The 18,253-nt window shown below is 52.0% G+C and overlaps 8 protein-coding genes across 8 annotated transcripts; 6 read left to right on the forward strand and 2 right to left on the reverse strand.

The window, feature by feature from the left end:
- Window positions 1–2,432: 2,432 nt before the first annotated feature.
- Window positions 2,433–3,635, forward strand: J4E90_001875 (uncharacterized protein; the record flags this gene model as incomplete). The annotated part of the gene is made up of 2 exons (XM_051431459.1): window positions 2,433–2,793; window positions 2,926–3,635. 2 exons carry the CDS (start codon window positions 2,433–2,435, stop codon window positions 3,633–3,635), a joined length of 1,071 nt encoding a protein of 356 aa, XP_051294593.1.
- Window positions 3,636–4,110: 475 nt separating this feature from the next.
- On the forward strand, window positions 4,111–5,929 carry J4E90_001876 (uncharacterized protein; the record flags this gene model as incomplete). Its single annotated transcript, XM_051431460.1, has 2 exons — window positions 4,111–4,473; window positions 5,435–5,929. 2 exons carry the CDS (start codon window positions 4,111–4,113, stop codon window positions 5,927–5,929), a joined length of 858 nt encoding a protein of 285 aa, XP_051294594.1.
- Window positions 5,930–7,079: 1,150 nt separating this feature from the next.
- On the forward strand, window positions 7,080–7,666 carry J4E90_001877 (uncharacterized protein; the record flags this gene model as incomplete). Its single annotated transcript, XM_051431461.1, has 2 exons — window positions 7,080–7,458; window positions 7,647–7,666. The coding sequence occupies 2 exons, from the start codon at window positions 7,080–7,082 to the stop codon at window positions 7,664–7,666; spliced, it is 399 nt and encodes a 132-aa protein (XP_051294595.1).
- Window positions 7,667–9,251: 1,585 nt separating this feature from the next.
- Window positions 9,252–9,974, forward strand: J4E90_001878 (uncharacterized protein; the record flags this gene model as incomplete). Its single annotated transcript, XM_051431462.1, has 1 exon — window positions 9,252–9,974. One exon carries the CDS (start codon window positions 9,252–9,254, stop codon window positions 9,972–9,974), a length of 723 nt encoding a protein of 240 aa, XP_051294596.1.
- A 41-nt stretch (window positions 9,975–10,015) lies between these two features.
- Window positions 10,016–11,073, reverse strand: J4E90_001879 (uncharacterized protein; the record flags this gene model as incomplete). Its single annotated transcript, XM_051431463.1, has 3 exons — window positions 10,016–10,495; window positions 10,551–10,597; window positions 10,659–11,073. The coding sequence occupies 3 exons, from the start codon at window positions 11,071–11,073 to the stop codon at window positions 10,016–10,018; spliced, it is 942 nt and encodes a 313-aa protein (XP_051294597.1).
- Window positions 11,074–11,390: 317 nt separating this feature from the next.
- J4E90_001880 (uncharacterized protein) lies at window positions 11,391–12,000 on the forward strand (the record flags this gene model as incomplete). Its single annotated transcript, XM_051431464.1, has 2 exons — window positions 11,391–11,437; window positions 11,493–12,000. The coding sequence occupies 2 exons, from the start codon at window positions 11,391–11,393 to the stop codon at window positions 11,998–12,000; spliced, it is 555 nt and encodes a 184-aa protein (XP_051294598.1).
- A 300-nt stretch (window positions 12,001–12,300) lies between these two features.
- On the forward strand, window positions 12,301–15,005 carry J4E90_001881 (uncharacterized protein; the record flags this gene model as incomplete). Its single annotated transcript, XM_051431465.1, has 3 exons — window positions 12,301–12,580; window positions 12,675–12,735; window positions 13,322–15,005. The coding sequence occupies 3 exons, from the start codon at window positions 12,301–12,303 to the stop codon at window positions 15,003–15,005; spliced, it is 2,025 nt and encodes a 674-aa protein (XP_051294599.1).
- Window positions 15,006–15,141: 136 nt separating this feature from the next.
- J4E90_001882 (uncharacterized protein) lies at window positions 15,142–17,016 on the reverse strand (the record flags this gene model as incomplete). The annotated part of the gene is made up of 3 exons (XM_051431466.1): window positions 15,142–16,004; window positions 16,061–16,646; window positions 16,699–17,016. 3 exons carry the CDS (start codon window positions 17,014–17,016, stop codon window positions 15,142–15,144), a joined length of 1,767 nt encoding a protein of 588 aa, XP_051294600.1.
- Window positions 17,017–18,253: the final 1,237 nt, after the last annotated feature.

Consider the following 18,253-nt stretch of genomic DNA (forward strand, 5'->3'; position numbering starts at 1 on the left):
CCGAGACACCTCATCAGGCTTCGAGGCACCATCCGATCGTCGGTATTCGGTCACGTCTCATTACACAGGTGACGACTCCAGTCATACGAACACAACTACATCTAGGCGAGGCAAGAAGAAGGATTATGGCCAGTCTGTCAACGTACCTACTTCGGTCTCCAAAGCGCATTCGTTCGCATCCAAATCACAACTTCCATCTACCGATGATGTCGATAGCGAATCGCAGACGTGGCAGTGCACCTTTTGCTACCAACATATCGCGCGTAAATCCTGGCGCCGCCATGAGGAAACCCAGCATCGACCCAAACGAAAGTGGACATGCTTGCTCACTGGCCCTAGTCTCACCATATCGTCTCGTTCAGATGCGTCTACGTCGTGTGTGTTCTGCATGGCAGCGAACCCCAGCGACAAGCACTTCGCCGAATGCCACCGCGTAGCTGAGTGCATGGCCAAGGACGAAAGCGAAAGAACGTTTCTGCGACCCGATCACCTGCGTCAGCACGTCAAGAACTTCCACAAAGCGAAATTAGATGAGACCACCCGCGATCTCTGGAGACGAGAGGGCCTAGGTAATCATGCCGTGGTGAACTGGGTTTGCGGTTTCTGCGCAAAGGTGCTGAAGACTTGGGACGATCGTGAGACGCACATAGCATGCCACTTCAAAGATGGTTTAACAATGGCGGACTGGAAAGGGACCACAAGACAGGATTCTGAGGCGAGTAAGAAGAGGCCGACTTCGAGCGAAGGACGCCCGAAGGTGCTCTCGAAGTTGGCACGGACGCTTACTTTCCGATCATCGCGTGAGCAGCACCACTTTGAGTCGCAAAGTCAGGCAGCCGATGCTTTCGATACTGCACTGGCATTTACTCACGCGCCTGGATTGGATGCACCTCTGTTGCCGGAACTTGTTTTCGACGACTTCATGGCGGGTGTTGGTGATGTCGATTTCAATTACAGCGACAGGATTCTTACTGGCGCGTATGAACACAACCTTGCTTCTACTGGACGGCACGATTCCGCATTTCCAGACGAAGAAAATGCGGTGTTTGACTTTGGCGATCTGGCGGACGGGTTCGTCAACCAGGAGTTTGGGAATGGGGATGCCTTTGGGTTTTGGTATCAATAGGCCAAACCTTGGCTTGCGATGTTCAAAGTGCAAGAACAGGGTTGAAGCTCGGGTGTCTGTTCTACCTACCAGGAGCGCGATAGAGACAATGAATATCTCACAAACACGGCGACATTTATCTGCAAGCGAGATGCGTATATATGAGAATTAAGCCTGTGAAGCGTGTAGGCACTGCAGCCACCTGCCCACACCTTTCCACTAACCATGACGTAGCCTCGAACTTTTTTTGGCCTAGCCAGATTCAGAAAAGTTCCATCTAGCCGCATCGTCCGCACCACCCACGACATCCTCCATCATTAGAGTCAAGAATGTATCATCGCGTCGCGTTCCGCCGAAACACAACTATTGCGACGTGACTGTCCGCGTTTGAGTCACGAGAGATTGTCGTAATCACCTCTGCACAGATCTCCAGTCCTGTACCGGATGCTGTGCTACACTCGTCGACTTCTCTCCAATCGGCAAATCCACGTTGCAAGCTACTCGGGAGATAATACGATTTTACCAACGGCTACCTTCGTGTTACTTGCTGAGCAACGATGATATCGACGAGTCAGTCCCTGAAGAACATGGTTTGGGGTCTCTTAGCGCCCTGACTCCTCGCGCAATGTTGGCACGGCCTGTGGTTCGTTCCCATACTAGAAACGATGAGTCTTCCTAGCATACGAAATGAGGGAAAGCGTGACCTAAATGTAGGTGCAGAAAATGTGAGTAAATACTTATAACAGCAGTATCTCATTCTAGGTACAGCCTCCATGGCTTCTACAACACCAACACCGATGCCGACCTCAAGTGTCGTACCAAAGCGCTATTCCACGCAGCTCCAATCACCACTCTATCGCCTGCCTCGCGAAATCCGGGATCGAATCTATGAGTACTACCTGTCTGAGGAAGATGGATATCACTACGATAGTTCGGTCAAGAAGTTCCTTTATCAGAGTCCTTCCACAACGCCCAAACCACTGGTGGTACGACTCGGTCTCCGTATCACTTGCCGCATCGCCAACGAGGAGATGAGGGATGTCGCATTTCCCCAGCTCAATTTTCATGGAACGGGTTCGATCGTTGATGACATTGGATACCAAGGGCTTCGTTCGCGAGCGGGCCGCTTCGAGTGCTGTATGTATCAGCATGAACTGGTCTGTGTCTTCAGCGCTAACACTTCGCCGTAGTACTCGGCTACGTTGAGAACCAGAAGTGCCGTATGCTTATACTCGTCGCGCAGCTCCTCCATCGAGAAGATTTTGATGTTCTGTTCGCGAGCTATCCTTCGGTGGAGACGTGGTATCGGCGGACTTTGCAAGAAGCAATGGCTGCGCAAAGCAACGGAGAATTTGCCAATCCTAGAGACCGTCGCGAGGATATCCGCAACCTGGATTTCAACGAAGCTCTGCACCACGCACTGATGCTTGTTCAGGCTCGACATCCCTCCAAATTTGAGGCTCTTGCCTCTACCACGTTTGGTATGCGGACATGCCCTATCCGAAATTATGCAATGGGAATGCCACAGCACAACATCTTCACGGAAGGTGCTTTTCCAGAGATACTTCACTGGCTGCCCGAGCTATGGTGCCTTCCAGAGGAGAATGAGTTGGCCAAGATTGAGGCTCTCATATGTCAGCCCACCGACCTGGACAACCCTTTGGTGAAAACGAAAGAGAACGGAACGCGTTGTTTCGATGGCATCACATGTCAGCTAGACGCGTTAGATCATCGGTGGTATTTCTCTGCTGCAGCTGTGGCAATCAACTTCTGTAAGAGAGGCAAAACCTCGATCAACGGCAGCACACTGATATGAACAGTACAACACTCTTCAAAGCAGCAGAGAGACTGTATGCGGACGATCTTCATCGATGAAGAGTTCAAGGCGGTGTCCCGTCCGGTTTCTCATGCGCGCGGTTTCATACCGTTCTGTCTGGAACATCCCAAGCTTCACATCGTCAGGCATATAGGTATCGTGAGAAACCTGCTCCCGGCTCTGATCGTCCAGAGGATAGATATACGAGATACCACAATCATGGGTAGTCATTGTCTAGACGTGATGGTCCCCTGGATCGAAGAAACGCTGTTTTTAGCGTCTTACGGGATGTCAGTACATTCTTTCCAGCTTCGTATCGACGGTCGCGGTACAGAGGCGGCAGAGGCTTGGAAATTACTGAAATACGTGGCGGCTACACAGGAGGCTTTACTCAGGCAGCGCAAAGCAAGCGGTGGTCCGCTCGAGCCTAGACCGGCACCGTTACACTATGCCGATTGTCTTCTTGGCGTCTGGAGTCTCCCAGCAGGGTTTGCACGAATGATTCGAGACATTGCAGAACGTAGATCTATGGTTTACTACGATGGGGAAGTTGGTGAGCTCTGGGATGAGGAAGAGTTCTTTCAGCAGCGAAAAGATTGGACAGATGATGACTGGGAAGAGGATTGGAAAGTGAAGGTCACATTTACGGAGGCTATCGCCACGGATTGCTGGCCTTCTATTTTCAACAAGTACAGTAACCGGTCTGAGGTTTGAGCAAAAACGGTCACCGCGCGCAACCATTAGCTGCCGCGGTGTCTTTCATAAAGTACCTCTTGAACTCATTGTATCCAAAATATTCGTCAGCCCACTTCACACGCATCGTGTATTTTAGATGTCTTGTACACATCATCTCCGTATTGTGGGGCTGCCACCACCACTTCTGCCGTCATATCCTGGATACGTTGAATCGACCCTTTTTTTCGGTCAACGTCAATCATCTGCTGATAAGAAATGATTCAATCATATCAGGCCTCTAATCATGGAACGTTGTGGCTCTCTGGAGCCATTCTCGAGCATGAGTCATGGCGCCATCCTAAACTTTGGTAGGGGTTCGCCGCGATCTTGCCCGAGCCACGGTTTTGATAACCTTACCAGGCAATATCAAGAGGAGTCATGGCCACGTCACAATAATTCCCTTACTCATGTTTGCTAAGAACTTTCTTTTCCTACGCTTCGCAAATCTATCACCATGGCTTTTACACCCGTTGCCAGGCCGTCTAGCAAGTTTGCGCATTGGAATACGTTCCCTTTCATGACCGCCCCAAAAACCAAATACTATTCCGCTCAACTCCAGTCACCACTCTTCCGCCTTCCTCAAGAGATTCGAGATGTCATTTACGAATACTGCCTTCTCGAGCATGACGGTTACCACTACGACAATGAGACCGGCAAGCTGCTATACCAGAACCCGTCAATATCGCCTAAGCAAGTCGTTCGGCTAGGTCTACGAATTACGTGTCGCATCGCTGCAGAAGAAATGAAAGACAGTGCCTTCGGAAGAGTTCACTTCTACCCCAAACGTTCATTAGATGATGGGAAAGAATACATGAACGTTCGTTCAAGGGCAGGGCGCTTTAGGTGCTGTCAGTAATATTCTTGGTTACCCTATCTACAACGACATTCTGACAGAGACGCAGTGTTGAAATATGTCGAGCGACAAAAATTTCGCATGTTAGTCTGCGCTGCCGCATTACTACAACCTGACGACCTGATGGACAAAGACAGCCGATTCCCCACAGTCAAGCACTGGTTCCACACACCTCTGAACCACGCAGTTACACATCGAAAGGACGAGCTTGGTACATCGGATGACAGTTGCAAAGAATTCCTTAGCCAGTCGTTCAGCGATGCTCTCCAACATGCACTGGTACTAGCGAAAAACCGACATCCGTCAAGATTTGCAGAGCTTGCATGTGAGACCTTCGGTCTCGGTGACTGTCCCATCAGATCGACTACGTTAGGTTTCTTGCAGAACAACCTATTCGTACAGGGAGCTCTATCCGACATATATCACTGGCATCCTACACCGTAGTCCATCCCGGGAGATGAAGAGTTGTCAAAACTCGAAAGACTCATTTGTGAGCCTGGCGATTCGGACACTTTGCTTCCAACTACAGAAGAAGGCGTCTTCTACTTCCCCGATATCGCAGAACATTTCCATGCTGCGCGTTATCGTTGGTACTTTTCTGCTGCCGCTGTGGCGATTGAGTTTTGTGAGTTCAATCCAGCATCTATTTCTAGGTCACCTAATCCATTGAGGCTACAGTGGGCGATTGCGAGACGCTTTTACTAACTTGTTGACAGTTCAAAGCATAACCAAACAACGCAGGGCCAACTTCCGATCAGTCGTACTGAATGAAGACGTCAAAGCCGTGTCCAGACCAGAATGCCATGCGCGCGGCCTTGTCCCATTCTGTCATGAGAATCCTCGACTTCGCATTGAGAGACGGATCAGCTTGCTTACAAATCTCCTTCCACCAGGCTCTGATTATGTGTCTGGCTACGAAGACCAGTTCATTTACAGTGAAGACTGTTTCCAAGTGCTGCTTCCATGGATTGAGGAAGCACTTCTGCTACCTTCCTTTGGGATGCCTCTGCCGTCATTTCAACTTGTTGTAGATGACGATGCAAGGGAATCTTCAGAATTCTGGCACATGCTTAAATATGCTGCCGCTACGCAGCAGGCCCGACACAAGCAGTTGCAACTCAGCGGTACAGACCTGCCCACAGGGGAGTTGCGCCCGATGTACGATGGCGATTCTGCAGTTTGGGACTTCCCTTCAGGATTCGCAAGGATGGTTCGCGATATCTGTGAGGGCAATTCGGTCGTATGGTACAACGGAGACGTGGGCGAGGTTTGGGACGAAGACACCTTCTTCTCCGAAAGGAAGGATTGGACAGAATTGCAGTGGGAGACAGACTGGAATGAGACCGTCGACCAGGGCATCGTCTCGAACTTCTGGCCGAAGATTTCAGCGCGTTATCTCAAGGAACGCTTGCCATGTTAGCGCGTGACTTTTCCATAGCAAGCCCGTCGTAAATTCAGCAGTAACCGATAGACCGCGATCGTGAGGTTTGACCGAGTTCTCTTCAACAAGGCAACTGGCCGCTTTGCCCCCACCTCTGTTCTGGGTCGCAACGCACAGAAAAACCTGGCTGTAGTGCGCATGGCATGCGAATTGTGGATGTGTCATAGTTCATACCGCTTCACTTGAAACGACTCGTAGTGCTGCCTCGTTCGAACGTAGGATAGAAGCCGGTCGCAGTGTGCGCGGACTGATTGCGTACGAAAACGACCTCGGGAGTCACTCTACACAACATCGAGTTCAGGACATCTAGAGCTAGCTATACGGCCACTGCGTGACTGGAAGACGCGGGATGTGAATGTGTGCAGAATTTATTACGCGTGGATAAGGTCCTATCTTCGTCGAAGTTCAAAGGCGGGTCGGACGGCGGCCGCCATCCTGGAACATGCGTCGTCCACGAGGGCGCTTGAGGTGTGGGCATCCGAGAATTCTCAGACCCATCCAGGTAATATTGCGACATGAGATCCAATAGGCGATTGAAGTTACGGTTTCGGAGGGCTGTGAAGCAGGATGCAGCTTGGGTGCCGTTCTGTTCGCCTGGAAGGTGCGACTATGCGCGCCTGGGCGGGTGCGCTTGCCCTCCAGCTTGGGCTGCCCGCGCCAACTTGGCCGCGCAAGACCGACCATCCATCTCTTCGTTCGCGTCGCGTAGAACCAGTAGCACCCACAATTACAGCTCTACTCTTGACGGACATGCCACTCACACTGAGAATACAACCCTACGGCCACCGATGAGTCGTTGCACTGAAGCTGAATGGTGCCCAGGTGATCAGCCAATGAGCACACTTCAACCCGATGAATCTGCTTACGACCAGCAAGCCTTAGTTTGGTTGAGAAAGAATAGAGTGCGCCTTTGACTCAGACTGCGGTCTGGTTCTGGTCCGGGCTGGTCATTGCGAACAACATCTACGCTATCGCAATCATACCGTATACCATAGTTTGGTACCATGGTGCATCCTTCTTGGGAGTCATCGGCAAAAGGCCAGAGGAGGTATGACTGACACTGCGCCATCGCACTATAAGATGCCGGGCAGTCGCAATCGACATCTGCATGGCACCCAATACACCCAAGATGGCTTTCAACAAGAGAGGCTCCAACAACTTCGCGCACTGGAACATGTTTCCCTTCATGACGACACCAAAGACAAAGTACATCCTTGGACAAACACAGTCGCCGTTCTTTCGACTTCCACGAGAAATACGGGATACCATTTACGAGTACTATGCCCAGGGTCGACCACAGTATGTGTACGATAAGGACACGGAAAAGCTACGTTACTCCGATGCTTCAGCACAGGCGGAGGGCATCGGTCTTATAACAACCTGCAAGATCGCTGCAGACGAGATGCAGCACGTCGCTTTCCAGAATGTCGAGTTCACTACGCTTTGCTCCTTGGATGATGGCACAGTGTTCCAGCAACTCCGATCTAGAGTCGCTCGATTTTGCCAGCGTAAGTGTCGAATGTCGTTGAGTGGTTGTGAGCTTAGACTGATGTGCTTTTTAGTATTCGATATGGTTCAGGTCCAGAGGCAACACATTTTGATCTGTGTCGCGAACCTACTTGAGGCGTCAGATCTTGCTGAAATAAAAGCTCGTTATCCAGTCATCGAAGACTGTTTCGAACGACATCTGCAACAGGCAATCGCGCAAAATACTAACACACTCTCCCAATACATGGACATGAGCTTGGACAATCACACATCTCAAGACTTCATAGAAGCTCTCGTGCGGAATTTTCGGAAACAGGATCCGCCGCGTGAACAACCTTCGAGGTATGGGCCAGTATAACATATTTGTGAAAGGGGCGCTGTACGATGTACTCTGTGGGAGGCCAAAGCCTTGGTCTATTCCGACGGATAGCGAACTTGCCAGAATGGAGAGACTCGTTTGCCGGCCTGAAGAAGACGATGAGCTGATCTACAACTGGTGCCATGTGGATGACCCTCGCCGACTACGTAACAGTAAATACTACTTCTCTGCTGCAGCAGTAGCGATCGACTTTCGTAAGTGATACCCCATCTCATTGACTTCCCAGGTCCTCCATCATAGCGCTGGGTACTATAACATAGGACTATCCACACGAAACGGGCTTTCTAACACCAGGCGCAGTGCATCAAATCCCCCCAAAAAGGTTGCATAATTTGCGCAAGCTCGTCCTCCACGAAGACTTCAAGTCGATGCCGCGTTCTGTATGCCATGTACGAGGTCTCATTTCTATATGCCAAGCGCATCCACAGCTTCGGATCGAGAGACGCATCGATCTTCTAGCCAATCTCCTACCTTTAGGTCATTCATACAGCGACATCAACGGGCATGACTGGATTGGTGGATCCGACGTTTTAGATGCTGTTATTCCGTGGCTGATGGAGGTTCACCTACTTCATACCCGTGGGATGCCTGAGAGCTCCTTTCGGCTCGTCATCGATGGCCACTCACGCGAATCTCTCGAGGCTTGGGACATTCTCAAGTACGCGGCAGCCATGCAAGAAGCCATGCTACATCAATGCCGAGTAAACAATACGCATCCAACCTCCAGATTGTTCGGCCGTTGCTTTCTAGGCCCTAGTGGCTTGCCTTGGCATCTACCGGACGGGTTTTCCAACACTATCCGCGCCGTGATCAACGGTACGATCAACATAACCTTCACTGGAGAAGTAGGGGACATATGGCATGGGGACGATTTCTTTTTTGAGAGACGACATTGGATAGTAGACGAATGGGCAAAAGAGTGGAAAGACGAGGTTTGGCTCAAAGGGATTCAAACAGACTATTGGAAGCGAACCAACGCTCGGTATCAGGTAGACCCTCAAGGTTATGACCTTGTCCATCGGACAGTCTATAAGGGTGAGGTGATTCGTAGCAGCGAGCGACCCTCGTAGGGGTACTCGCAGACCTAGACAATGTCTGATGGTGGACGGCGGATACCTAGGTAGCGAATGTGGTTCGATGTAGCTTGGAGCAAATGCAATGACGACCACATACTTCGAAAAGAAACCCAGTAAATACAATCTGATCCATGCGACTCTTCTTATGACAATCGCTATGTGCATATGATGATTGACATGCTTTGTCATTCCTACATAGGGCAGCGCGCCACGCCCGTCTCGCTTGCACGGCGCGCGAGCGCCTAGCCAGGAACCAAAGATCTGCCCCTCCAAAACACCAACTTTCTGCCACAACGTCGCATCACCCACGTCTCCTACACCCACTGCAGTCGCTCCTTCTTCCTCGTACCTTCATCCAATGACCGCACCCACGCACCTCGACCCCAGCGAACTGGGCACCAAATCCTACTGGGACGCCGCCTACAACACCGAACGCCAAAACTTTGCCGCAAACGCCGACGACGAAGGCACGATATGGTTCAGCGACGCGGGCGCCGAAGAGCGCATGCTATCCTTCCTTGAAGACCTCAGCGACGAGGGCCACATACACAAAGAGGACGACGGGGACGACCACAACGCGGCGCGGTTCCTGGATCTGGGAACAGGCAATGGGCATTTGCTGTTTGCGCTGCGCGAGGACGAGTGGAACGGCGAGATGGTCGGCGTCGACTACTCTGCGCAGAGCGTCACGCTTGCCACGTCGATTCGCGACGCGAAGGATGACTCTTATAGGGACATCGTGTTCCATGAGTGGGATATTCTGTCGCAAGCACCGGGCGCGTGGCTAGGCGCTGGCTTCGACGTCGTACTGGACAAGGGCACATTCGACGCCATCTGCTTGTCGCAAGAAGAAGACGCGCAAGGCCGTAGGATCTGCGAAGGATACAGGGAAAAGGTTGAGCCCCTCATGAAAAAGGGCGGCAGATTCCTCATCACGAGCTGCAATTGGACAGAAGAAGAGCTCAAGGGCTGGTTTGGAGGCGGAGAGTTGGAGTTCGAGGGCAAAGTGAAGTACCCCAGCTTCACTTTTGGAGGCAAGACGGGTAGCAGTGTGGTTACGCTGTGCTTCAAGAGGGTGTGATTCAGCGCTTCGTCTGCTGAGAAGAAGAATTACTACCATTACTACTGCCGAACAGCCCGCCGTATCCGCGCGAGAACGAGCCACTTCTTCCGCTCTCCCATATTCTCCGTACCACCGTCGCGCTCTTTCGCCCATGACCGCCGCTGCCCGTTTACGTCCATCTCGTATATCTCCTCGATCTCGAGCCCTTGCTCCGATATCACTTCCTCGAAGAAGGGTGCGACTTTGGCGCGTCCTGTATGGAAGCCTGCGATACAATATATACGTGCGGATGGGTCGTCGGATAGAAAGTGCAGCATCGATTTGGCGAGGCTCTCGTGCTCCCATGGCATCCAGAGACAATCTGCAGCGAGAATGCGCGTGTAGCGGTTCGCGTGCGCGGCCTCGAAGGGTGTGCTTGTGGAGCCCCATTGGTGACCTTCGACAGTCACATTGGGCTTGAGATGCGCGGGGACGTTCTTCGCGACGTTCGTTCTGAGGGTATCGAGGATAGGAGCGGCAGGATAGTCGGTGATGGCAACCTGGCGGGTCGTTAGTTGGAGCCTATGCACAATCCGAGTCTGAGCATGGACGTACCTCTTTCGCTCCTGCCAATGTACCCAGAATCCCGCCCAATCCTACGCCTGCAAGCATATATTCCATCAGTACTCTCTTCTGCACCGCTCTTTACTCAGCCCGACCCACCTGCACCCAACTCCAACACCGTCTCGCCCTCCACGCTCCACTTCTTCTCTTCTTCTTTGTCTGTCCACCATGCGCCATCTCTCCAGCCCTCCTCATCCTCGTGCAGACCCTTGCCACTTGCACCCAGATCGCCGCCCTCCACTCGCCCGCTGACTAGTTCTGCCATCATGACGCCGGCATTCCATAGGTAGTGCGCAAACTTTCTTCGTTCTTCTTCACCGTTCACATCCGCGACCCTGATCTCCTGCTCTCCGAACTTGGCGTTGCGATACAGGATGACCGTGCTCGGGTCGTCGCCATGCTGGTTCTGTGTATCGTCGGTGAAGATGCCGCCGAGGGAGGACCCAAAGATGTCTTCAGGCTCGAGTGGCGTGTTGGCTGGGCGGCGGAGGTTGATCAGCGAAGGAAGTAGCATCGTGAGGATCGGTGTACGGAGGTCTGGTCTGGCGCAGGCTAGGATCCTTCCTTAGACGGGCTGAAGGATTGTCGCACGACGCCATGATGCGCAATGGAGGGGCTCGCGAAATCTTTAGCGGGGCAGACACGCCAGGCTCCAGATGGGATAGCGCACGGGTAGCATGCAGGGTCACCGCATGGCTCCGACATGTCGTGAGATCATCATTTGCCGAGGCTGCTGCTCGTGGCGCTCTGAAACGCCGAGTTCCTTGCTCACTCCTACTCTCCTCTTCATTGACAACACGATTGACTGACTGACAAGCCACAATCACCAATATGTCATTCTCCTCAATCAAGAACCCGGCGACATACCATCTACTCAGGTACGAAGCTACTTTACCAGCCCTCAACGCTCAAGATCCTCTAACACAAGCACAGCTATGGCACCCTCCTGGGCTCAACGCTCTTCCAGTCCTTCGTCTCAGGCATCGTAGCCTTCCGCGTCCTCCCTCGCCCTCAATTCTCCACGCTCCAGAAGCACACCTTCCCCGTCTACTTCACACTCCAAACCCTCACTCCCGTTGTCATGCTGCTCACGTACCCACGCGGCGGAGCATCATCCCTACTGCCATTCCTCTCTTCCTCGCCCATCCCGCCGACAGCAACCGATAACCTGAGCTCCTGGCTGCACACCACAATGTTTCTCACCGCGCTGGTCAACTGGGTCTACGTTGGACCCAAGACGACGGAGGTCATGGGTCTGAGGAAGCATCAAGAGACGAGGGATGGGAAGAAGAGCTATGATGCTGGGCCGCATAGCAAGGAGATGCAGGCCTTGAACAAGCAGTTCGGCATTCTGCACGGCGTCAGCAGTCTGGTCAACATGGTGGGATTGGGAGCTATGATCTGGTACGGCGCAGTGCTGGCTGATGGGCTGAGCTTGTAGAGTTTCGAGGACGCTGTACATACTGGACGGAATGGCCTGTGGACGAGACAACGATGTAAATAAGAAGCATGTGCTGCCTATACGTGAAGAGGAGGATGGTGAAGAAACCGAGAAAGTACTATCTACCCCGATACTGAGGCATACGATGGTGCAATCGCATCATTGAATAATGAGCACACGGCGCGTCTAGTTCATCATACCACAAACGCCAATGTTTTGACACCAGCAGCTATATACTCACCCTCTCTCTGCACGACCCCATGTCCTTACTTTACGGTCGTCTATTTCAGACGCTACGTCATGGCGATCACACTCCTAGAACTGAGCTCAGCCAAATCCTCGAACTTGAATACCGACGCCCATACGCGAGTCCGCAAGGACAACACAAATGATGTTCTGGAAACTGTACAATACCGACAACTCATTTCCCGAGCTGTAACGCAGCGCCTGCATTCGCCATCCCTCGATGATCTTACTAAGACCCAGGTGGGCGTCGCACCTGTACAGTCCTTAGAAGAATGGGAGCTGCAAGAGCGCTGCATCGCACGGAACAAAGCCCGAATTGAGGCCGAAGAATTGGGTATACCATGGTGTAAGAACGCCTGTCTTTTTGCACGCACCGGTCTTCCTCAAATCGACTGTCACACCCATAAACAGGATCTGACAGCCAACAGCACAATTCATCCGCGATGTCGAAAGCGCCGCCCTGCAAGTCCATGTCCTCACCCCAACTCGGTACGAAGTACCGCCGAGAAACATAAACAGGAACCAAGAGGCGACCAAACAGAACGAGGAGATGAAATACAGATTTGGCGACTCCAAAGAATCAGCGCGTGATCAAGAGTGGAAGACAAAAGACGCTGCTGTATACAACATGTTGAAAGCTTTTCGGGGCGCGCGTTCCGGTCGCTGAGTACCTAGGTATGACCGCCCAGCTTCGCTTGATTGGGATTTTGTTGTCCGAACTGGAATGCGACACAGTCTTCTGCCTACCGTGATGGCACTCTAATGTTTTTTAGCACTGATTTGGATTGCTGTTTTCCGTCAAGATGCGCGGTGTGCCCATTCGCCAAGTGGAGGTGCATGGTGGTTGGCCATCATGGTTCGCGGGTAATTGGTATCTTATATTAAGCTTAAACGATTAAGGTATCCCTAACACGGCTTGTCCATCCTTCAGCTTTCAGCTCTTCAAGTCGAAAGTGTTAACAAACGTGGTGGATCCTGCAACGACGATGTTGAGGCTACTCACTATTACATTAGCCTCTACAGGGCTGGTGCTCAGCAACCCCATTTCGAGTCCCAGAACATCTTCAGAGACTAGGGACGTCATTCGCACCAAACCATTGCTACAAGACTTCGACGCCCTTGGAGCATGGTTCGACGGTGTCGCGGCGATCAACACAACCACCTCTGCGGCTTCATCCAAGAAGAATGCGACCATCGCGATAGTCGGCGCCGGAATCTCTGGTCTCGCTACGGCACTGATGCTTGACAGCGTAGGTGTGCACAACTGGGAGATTATCGAGGCAAGCGACCGGGTCGGAGGACGGTTCCGAACCAAGTACGTTGGTGGAACGCAAGAATGGGCGGAGATGGGTCCTATGCGCCTTCCTCACTCGATTACATACAAAGATGGAGAGACAATCGAGTACAGCGACCATCAAATGGTCTTCCAATTGGCCGATATGCTCAATGAGATGAACGCAAACGATCCGCATCACAAAGTCGACTTCATCCCATGGGTCCAGCATCATCCCAATGAGATCCTCGGCCTTGGAACTGGCAGACTTCCAAATGGACAACTTCCGACGCGAGCGGAGATCCAAGCAAACTCGTCTCTTGGGCGACCAGCACCACTGAACACGCATGAGTACACCGAAACCAAGCAGCGCATGAACGAGCTTTTGAAGTCAAAGGACAGACTCAAGGCCGTGCAACGCGACGTGTGGCGCGAACACAAGAAAGCCATGGATCAAGGCCTCGACGATTGGAGCGAGCAGGCCATGATGCGCCACGTCTTCGGTGCAAGCGAAAACGTCACAGACGCTATCTGGACAGCGAGCGACTACGACGTCTTCTGGGATGAACTGGTGCACAACTCGAACCTTGCGCAAGATGGCGGACCGGATGCACTGGGCATGACTGAGTGGAAGTGTGTAGACGGCGGCTTCAACAGACTGTCTGATGCATTCCTTCCACATGTCAGCGACCGTCTCACCCTCAACCGTAAGATCAGAAAACTGGAGGCTGTCGAAGATGCCGAAAGTCACACACGCACGAAACTGTCGTGGTATCCTAGTGTCAGCAACAGAACGTACGAGTCGAAAGAATACGACTACACAATCATGGCAGTACCATTCACCATGACACGCTTCATGTCGCTTCCCAAATTCTCCTCCGTACTCGGTCGCGCAATCAGCGAAGCTGGCCTCCGTTTCAAATCCGCCTGCAAAGTTGCGCTGCTCTTCAAAGAACGTTTCTGGGAAAAGGGCGACCGTCCCATCTTCGGTGGATACTCCACGCCTCCTAGTGCGGCCGTCGGCGCTCTTTACTACCCCGTCTACGGCCTCAACGAGTCTCGACCAGGCTTGATCTTGCATTACCGGGGTGGCCACTGGAGTGACGAGTTCACTAGCTTCTCAGACGAAGAGTATGTGCAGACTGTGTTGGATGCTGTTGTCAGTGTGCATGGCGAGCAAGCGAGAGAGCTGTATACGGGCGACTACGAGAAGCTGTGTTGGCTGCAGGACGAGCATACGGGGACTGCTTGGTGCCGTCCGGATGTGATGCAGCATAAGTTGTATATCCCGGCATATCATCAGACGGAGCACAACACCATCTTCATTGGAGAGCATACGGCCCCGACGCATGCTTGGGTCAGTTCGTCGCTGCATTCGGCTGCCAGGGGTTCTGTGCAGCTGTTGCTTGAGTTGGGTTTGGTGGATGAGGCGAAGCGGGTCAATGAGGAGTGGATGGGCAGGTGGATTCAACATACGACCACGTAGGAAGTCAATAATCTGAGCATTAATTACTACGTAGTGGATACAGATATACATGAGAGAATGTGTGTGTGTGCGTGAGAGAGCTGCCAAACACCTGCTCTATCTACCTAGGTAAGCTCTGCTCTGCGACACTATTTCTCTAGATAGTCAGCCAATAGCTAGCTGTATCTGGATCCAGAGTGGTCCAACAGTAAGGCATGTCTCCGCACAGGCCGTCCTCCCCAAACCTCCTGTCTCTGATGACCGCACTAAAATTCTTCATCGCGAGTCGAAAATCCTGCTCCGCGTTCTGTAATTCTTTACCCATCCTGGTTAGCATGGTTGTATTGTCGAACATGTGCGATATCGTTTCCTCGCTGTTGACGAACGTAGGCCGGTTGAAATCTACGACTAAACTGATTTGGCCAATAGCCGCTTCAACCTGTGGCATGAAGGGCATGATGTCGGTGACACCTTTCGCAGTTGGCAATGGCGAGTAGAAAGCGAGTGGGTGGAAAGGAAGAACGCCAGTTGAGGCGGCGAGAGCGTTTGTGTTGAGCGTGCCGTGGACTACTGATACCAGGTGGGCCATGTGGGTGAGGATGTCGATGAGGGTTTCTTTGTTCTTTAGAGCAGATGGGAAGTCCACTATTTGAGCTGGTACTGCTTCATGGATCCATGCCTGGAGCTCACTGTCGTTCACAATTGCGCTTGCATCCTTGTAATACGACTCCACGAAAGTGGTCATGAACCGGCGAATGGCAGCATGGATCACCGATGCATCCCGATAGAAAGGAAACACTTTGATCTCGGGACCGAAGTTAGAGTCAATTAAGCCTCGCCTTTTCAAATTGGTTTCGAAATAGTTCGCCTGGAAAGCGCTGGATTCGCCTGAATGATACAGTGAGTCGGTGTAGTTACCGGCTTGACTGCCGGACCATGGAAAGAGTTGATCGATGGGGCCACCGGGGTTTATCAGGCTGTCGCGGCCGATGACTCGGAACGCCCAAGCATCCTTCATCACTACATTACCGCTATGAGTTGGGAATCACAATCGTGGAAGAGGGGATGGAACTTACATCGATGCAGTATGGCCATGACAGGATGCTCCTCGCTCAGAGTCCGGATAGCGCTCAGGTACACGATCTCACTCACCGCGTGCGTGGCTCCTAGATGATACCATTGCGCATACCAAAAGCTGTTGAGATTGAACATCATCTTGACCAGCAACCAATCATTAGCCGAGTCGTGAGGGGTATAGACGAGGTCAGAGCCTTCTACATTCGATTTGATGGCGAGCGGCAGGAAGTTCTGCGACTTGGGGTCGATGTAAAAGTACGCTTGGCAGGCAGCGCCGTATTTGCCAGCGGACTGTGTCTGATACTTCTGGTCCAGATAATCGGCAAGAAAGAGACGGCCAGAGGATTGGAGCGCTTCCAGTGTCTGCCCCGATATCGCGTCGGCGTCGGAGACGGAAAAAGGAAGTTTTGCGTCCTTTGACACCCGCACGATCTTGTACGGATTGTCCGAGAGCTGAGTCATTGAGAAGAGCAGGTCTTCTGTGTAATTAGTCAAGAGTCCTGGATATGGACCTTTGGGCGCGCTTTCTTTCCACAGGCCGTTGTACAGCTTCGCATAGTCATCCAAAGTATGCAAGCCGCCAGCCTAAGGTATGCTAAGCATATATCTCCGGAATCTGTCTTTCAGATGTACTTACTGCCACAATGGCTGCTTGGGCAGCTTTAGCATCCACATCATTCTTGACGCTCAGTTTGTCCTGGAAAGCTTCCAAGCTGTCTCCTTGCGCTTTTGCAACAGGTCCACCGATACTGCCAGCTGGATAAAATGCCGTGTTGCCGGCAATTGAGGGACCATATTCCCAGCCAGCTCGCTTCTCTGCAAGTGCAGATGCACGCTTACTGTTACTGGTACTGGTGCCAATCGAGAAGGACGATATGTCCTGTCCCCGGGGTGGGAGGACTGCTCCATGAGCAGAAATACTCGCGCAGACCAAGAAACAAAGTTGATAACGCATACTTGTGACCGAAAATGGATGAAGAGGTTTTTAGATCCGAGATGTATAGATATGTCAGTTTTCATTCCAAGTGGCTGAGTCGATGCCCAGGTGGTTTTATACTGAATAGGTCCGAAACTCAACGCATCGCAGTCATCCAAACCGCGAGGGCCGAGTTGAACACAGAAGCCGAGACCTCCGTTTCGTACGAGCTGTCTGGGAAATCTATGCGTTGTGTTAGTGAGGTCACAGAGCTGAGGTGAGCACAATCTAGGTAGCCTTGCGCGCTTCCGACCTTAACCGCCTACATTCGAGTGGAATTGCAACAGTCGCGACTTGAAACCAAAAGCGCGAAAGCAAGATTGACTGAATCCAGGCCACTTTTCTACTGACCTGAGATGGTTCCGCCATTCTGCGTAGTGTGAAGGCACTACTTCGCATTCGGGTCTCATGCCATCTCTCACGGATCGGTCGGACTTTTGCACATCTAGATACAATCAAGCGCAAACGATGTACAAGAGCGTCGTCCCCCTTCAACATTGTTAGGAAACTACCTAGGTGATCACGACCCGCGATTCTGGAAGTAGACACGTTGCCAAGCGAGCCGACGGATTAGGTTCGGTCCCGAGACGATAAGCGCTAGTACAAAATGAGCATAGATCCGGAGCTCTCATCTCCAAGTCGTCTCTGACAGCTCGCTCGGAAAAGGTTTCCTGCCTTCCTTGGATTCTCCGGAAGGACGTCTGCGCTCATGGATTCATTGCCTCCTCCAACCAATGTGCAGCTGCGGATCAGCGGCGTCGATTGAGGGTCGACAACTGCCGCTAAGACAGGGTACTCAAGCAGCATAGCCTTCTCGCACAGCTCGAAACGGTCCACGGAAAAGTACATAATCCGGCTGTGCGTGTTTGCACAGCCTGTACATGCTAGCAGGCAGTCGTACTGGTCGGGATAATAGGTGTTTGTGTTGTCAATCGGTGAGGCATCTTCTTCAGTAAGGGGTTCGCTAAACCACCTATCATTGGGGTACCCCGTGCGCTGCCCTGATGGAGCGAAATCAAGAGATATCTTGCCATCGCAATTCTGATGAAAATTTGAGAATTGTTTTACAACAGACTGCTGTCAAGTCGATACAGAAATCTCTTGACCTCTGCACTTGTCGAGACACGGCCATATCTTGGGAACAACCGCTACACAGATCTCTCATACTCGCTGGACTCAAGCAGTGATGCGGCACAGCTGCAGATCGTAGGAACGC

Source organism: Alternaria incomplexa, assembly GCF_024043165.1.
Source record: "Alternaria incomplexa strain BMP 0042 chromosome Unknown scaffold_2, whole genome shotgun sequence".
Taxonomy (NCBI): Eukaryota; Fungi; Ascomycota; class Dothideomycetes; order Pleosporales; family Pleosporaceae; genus Alternaria; species Alternaria incomplexa.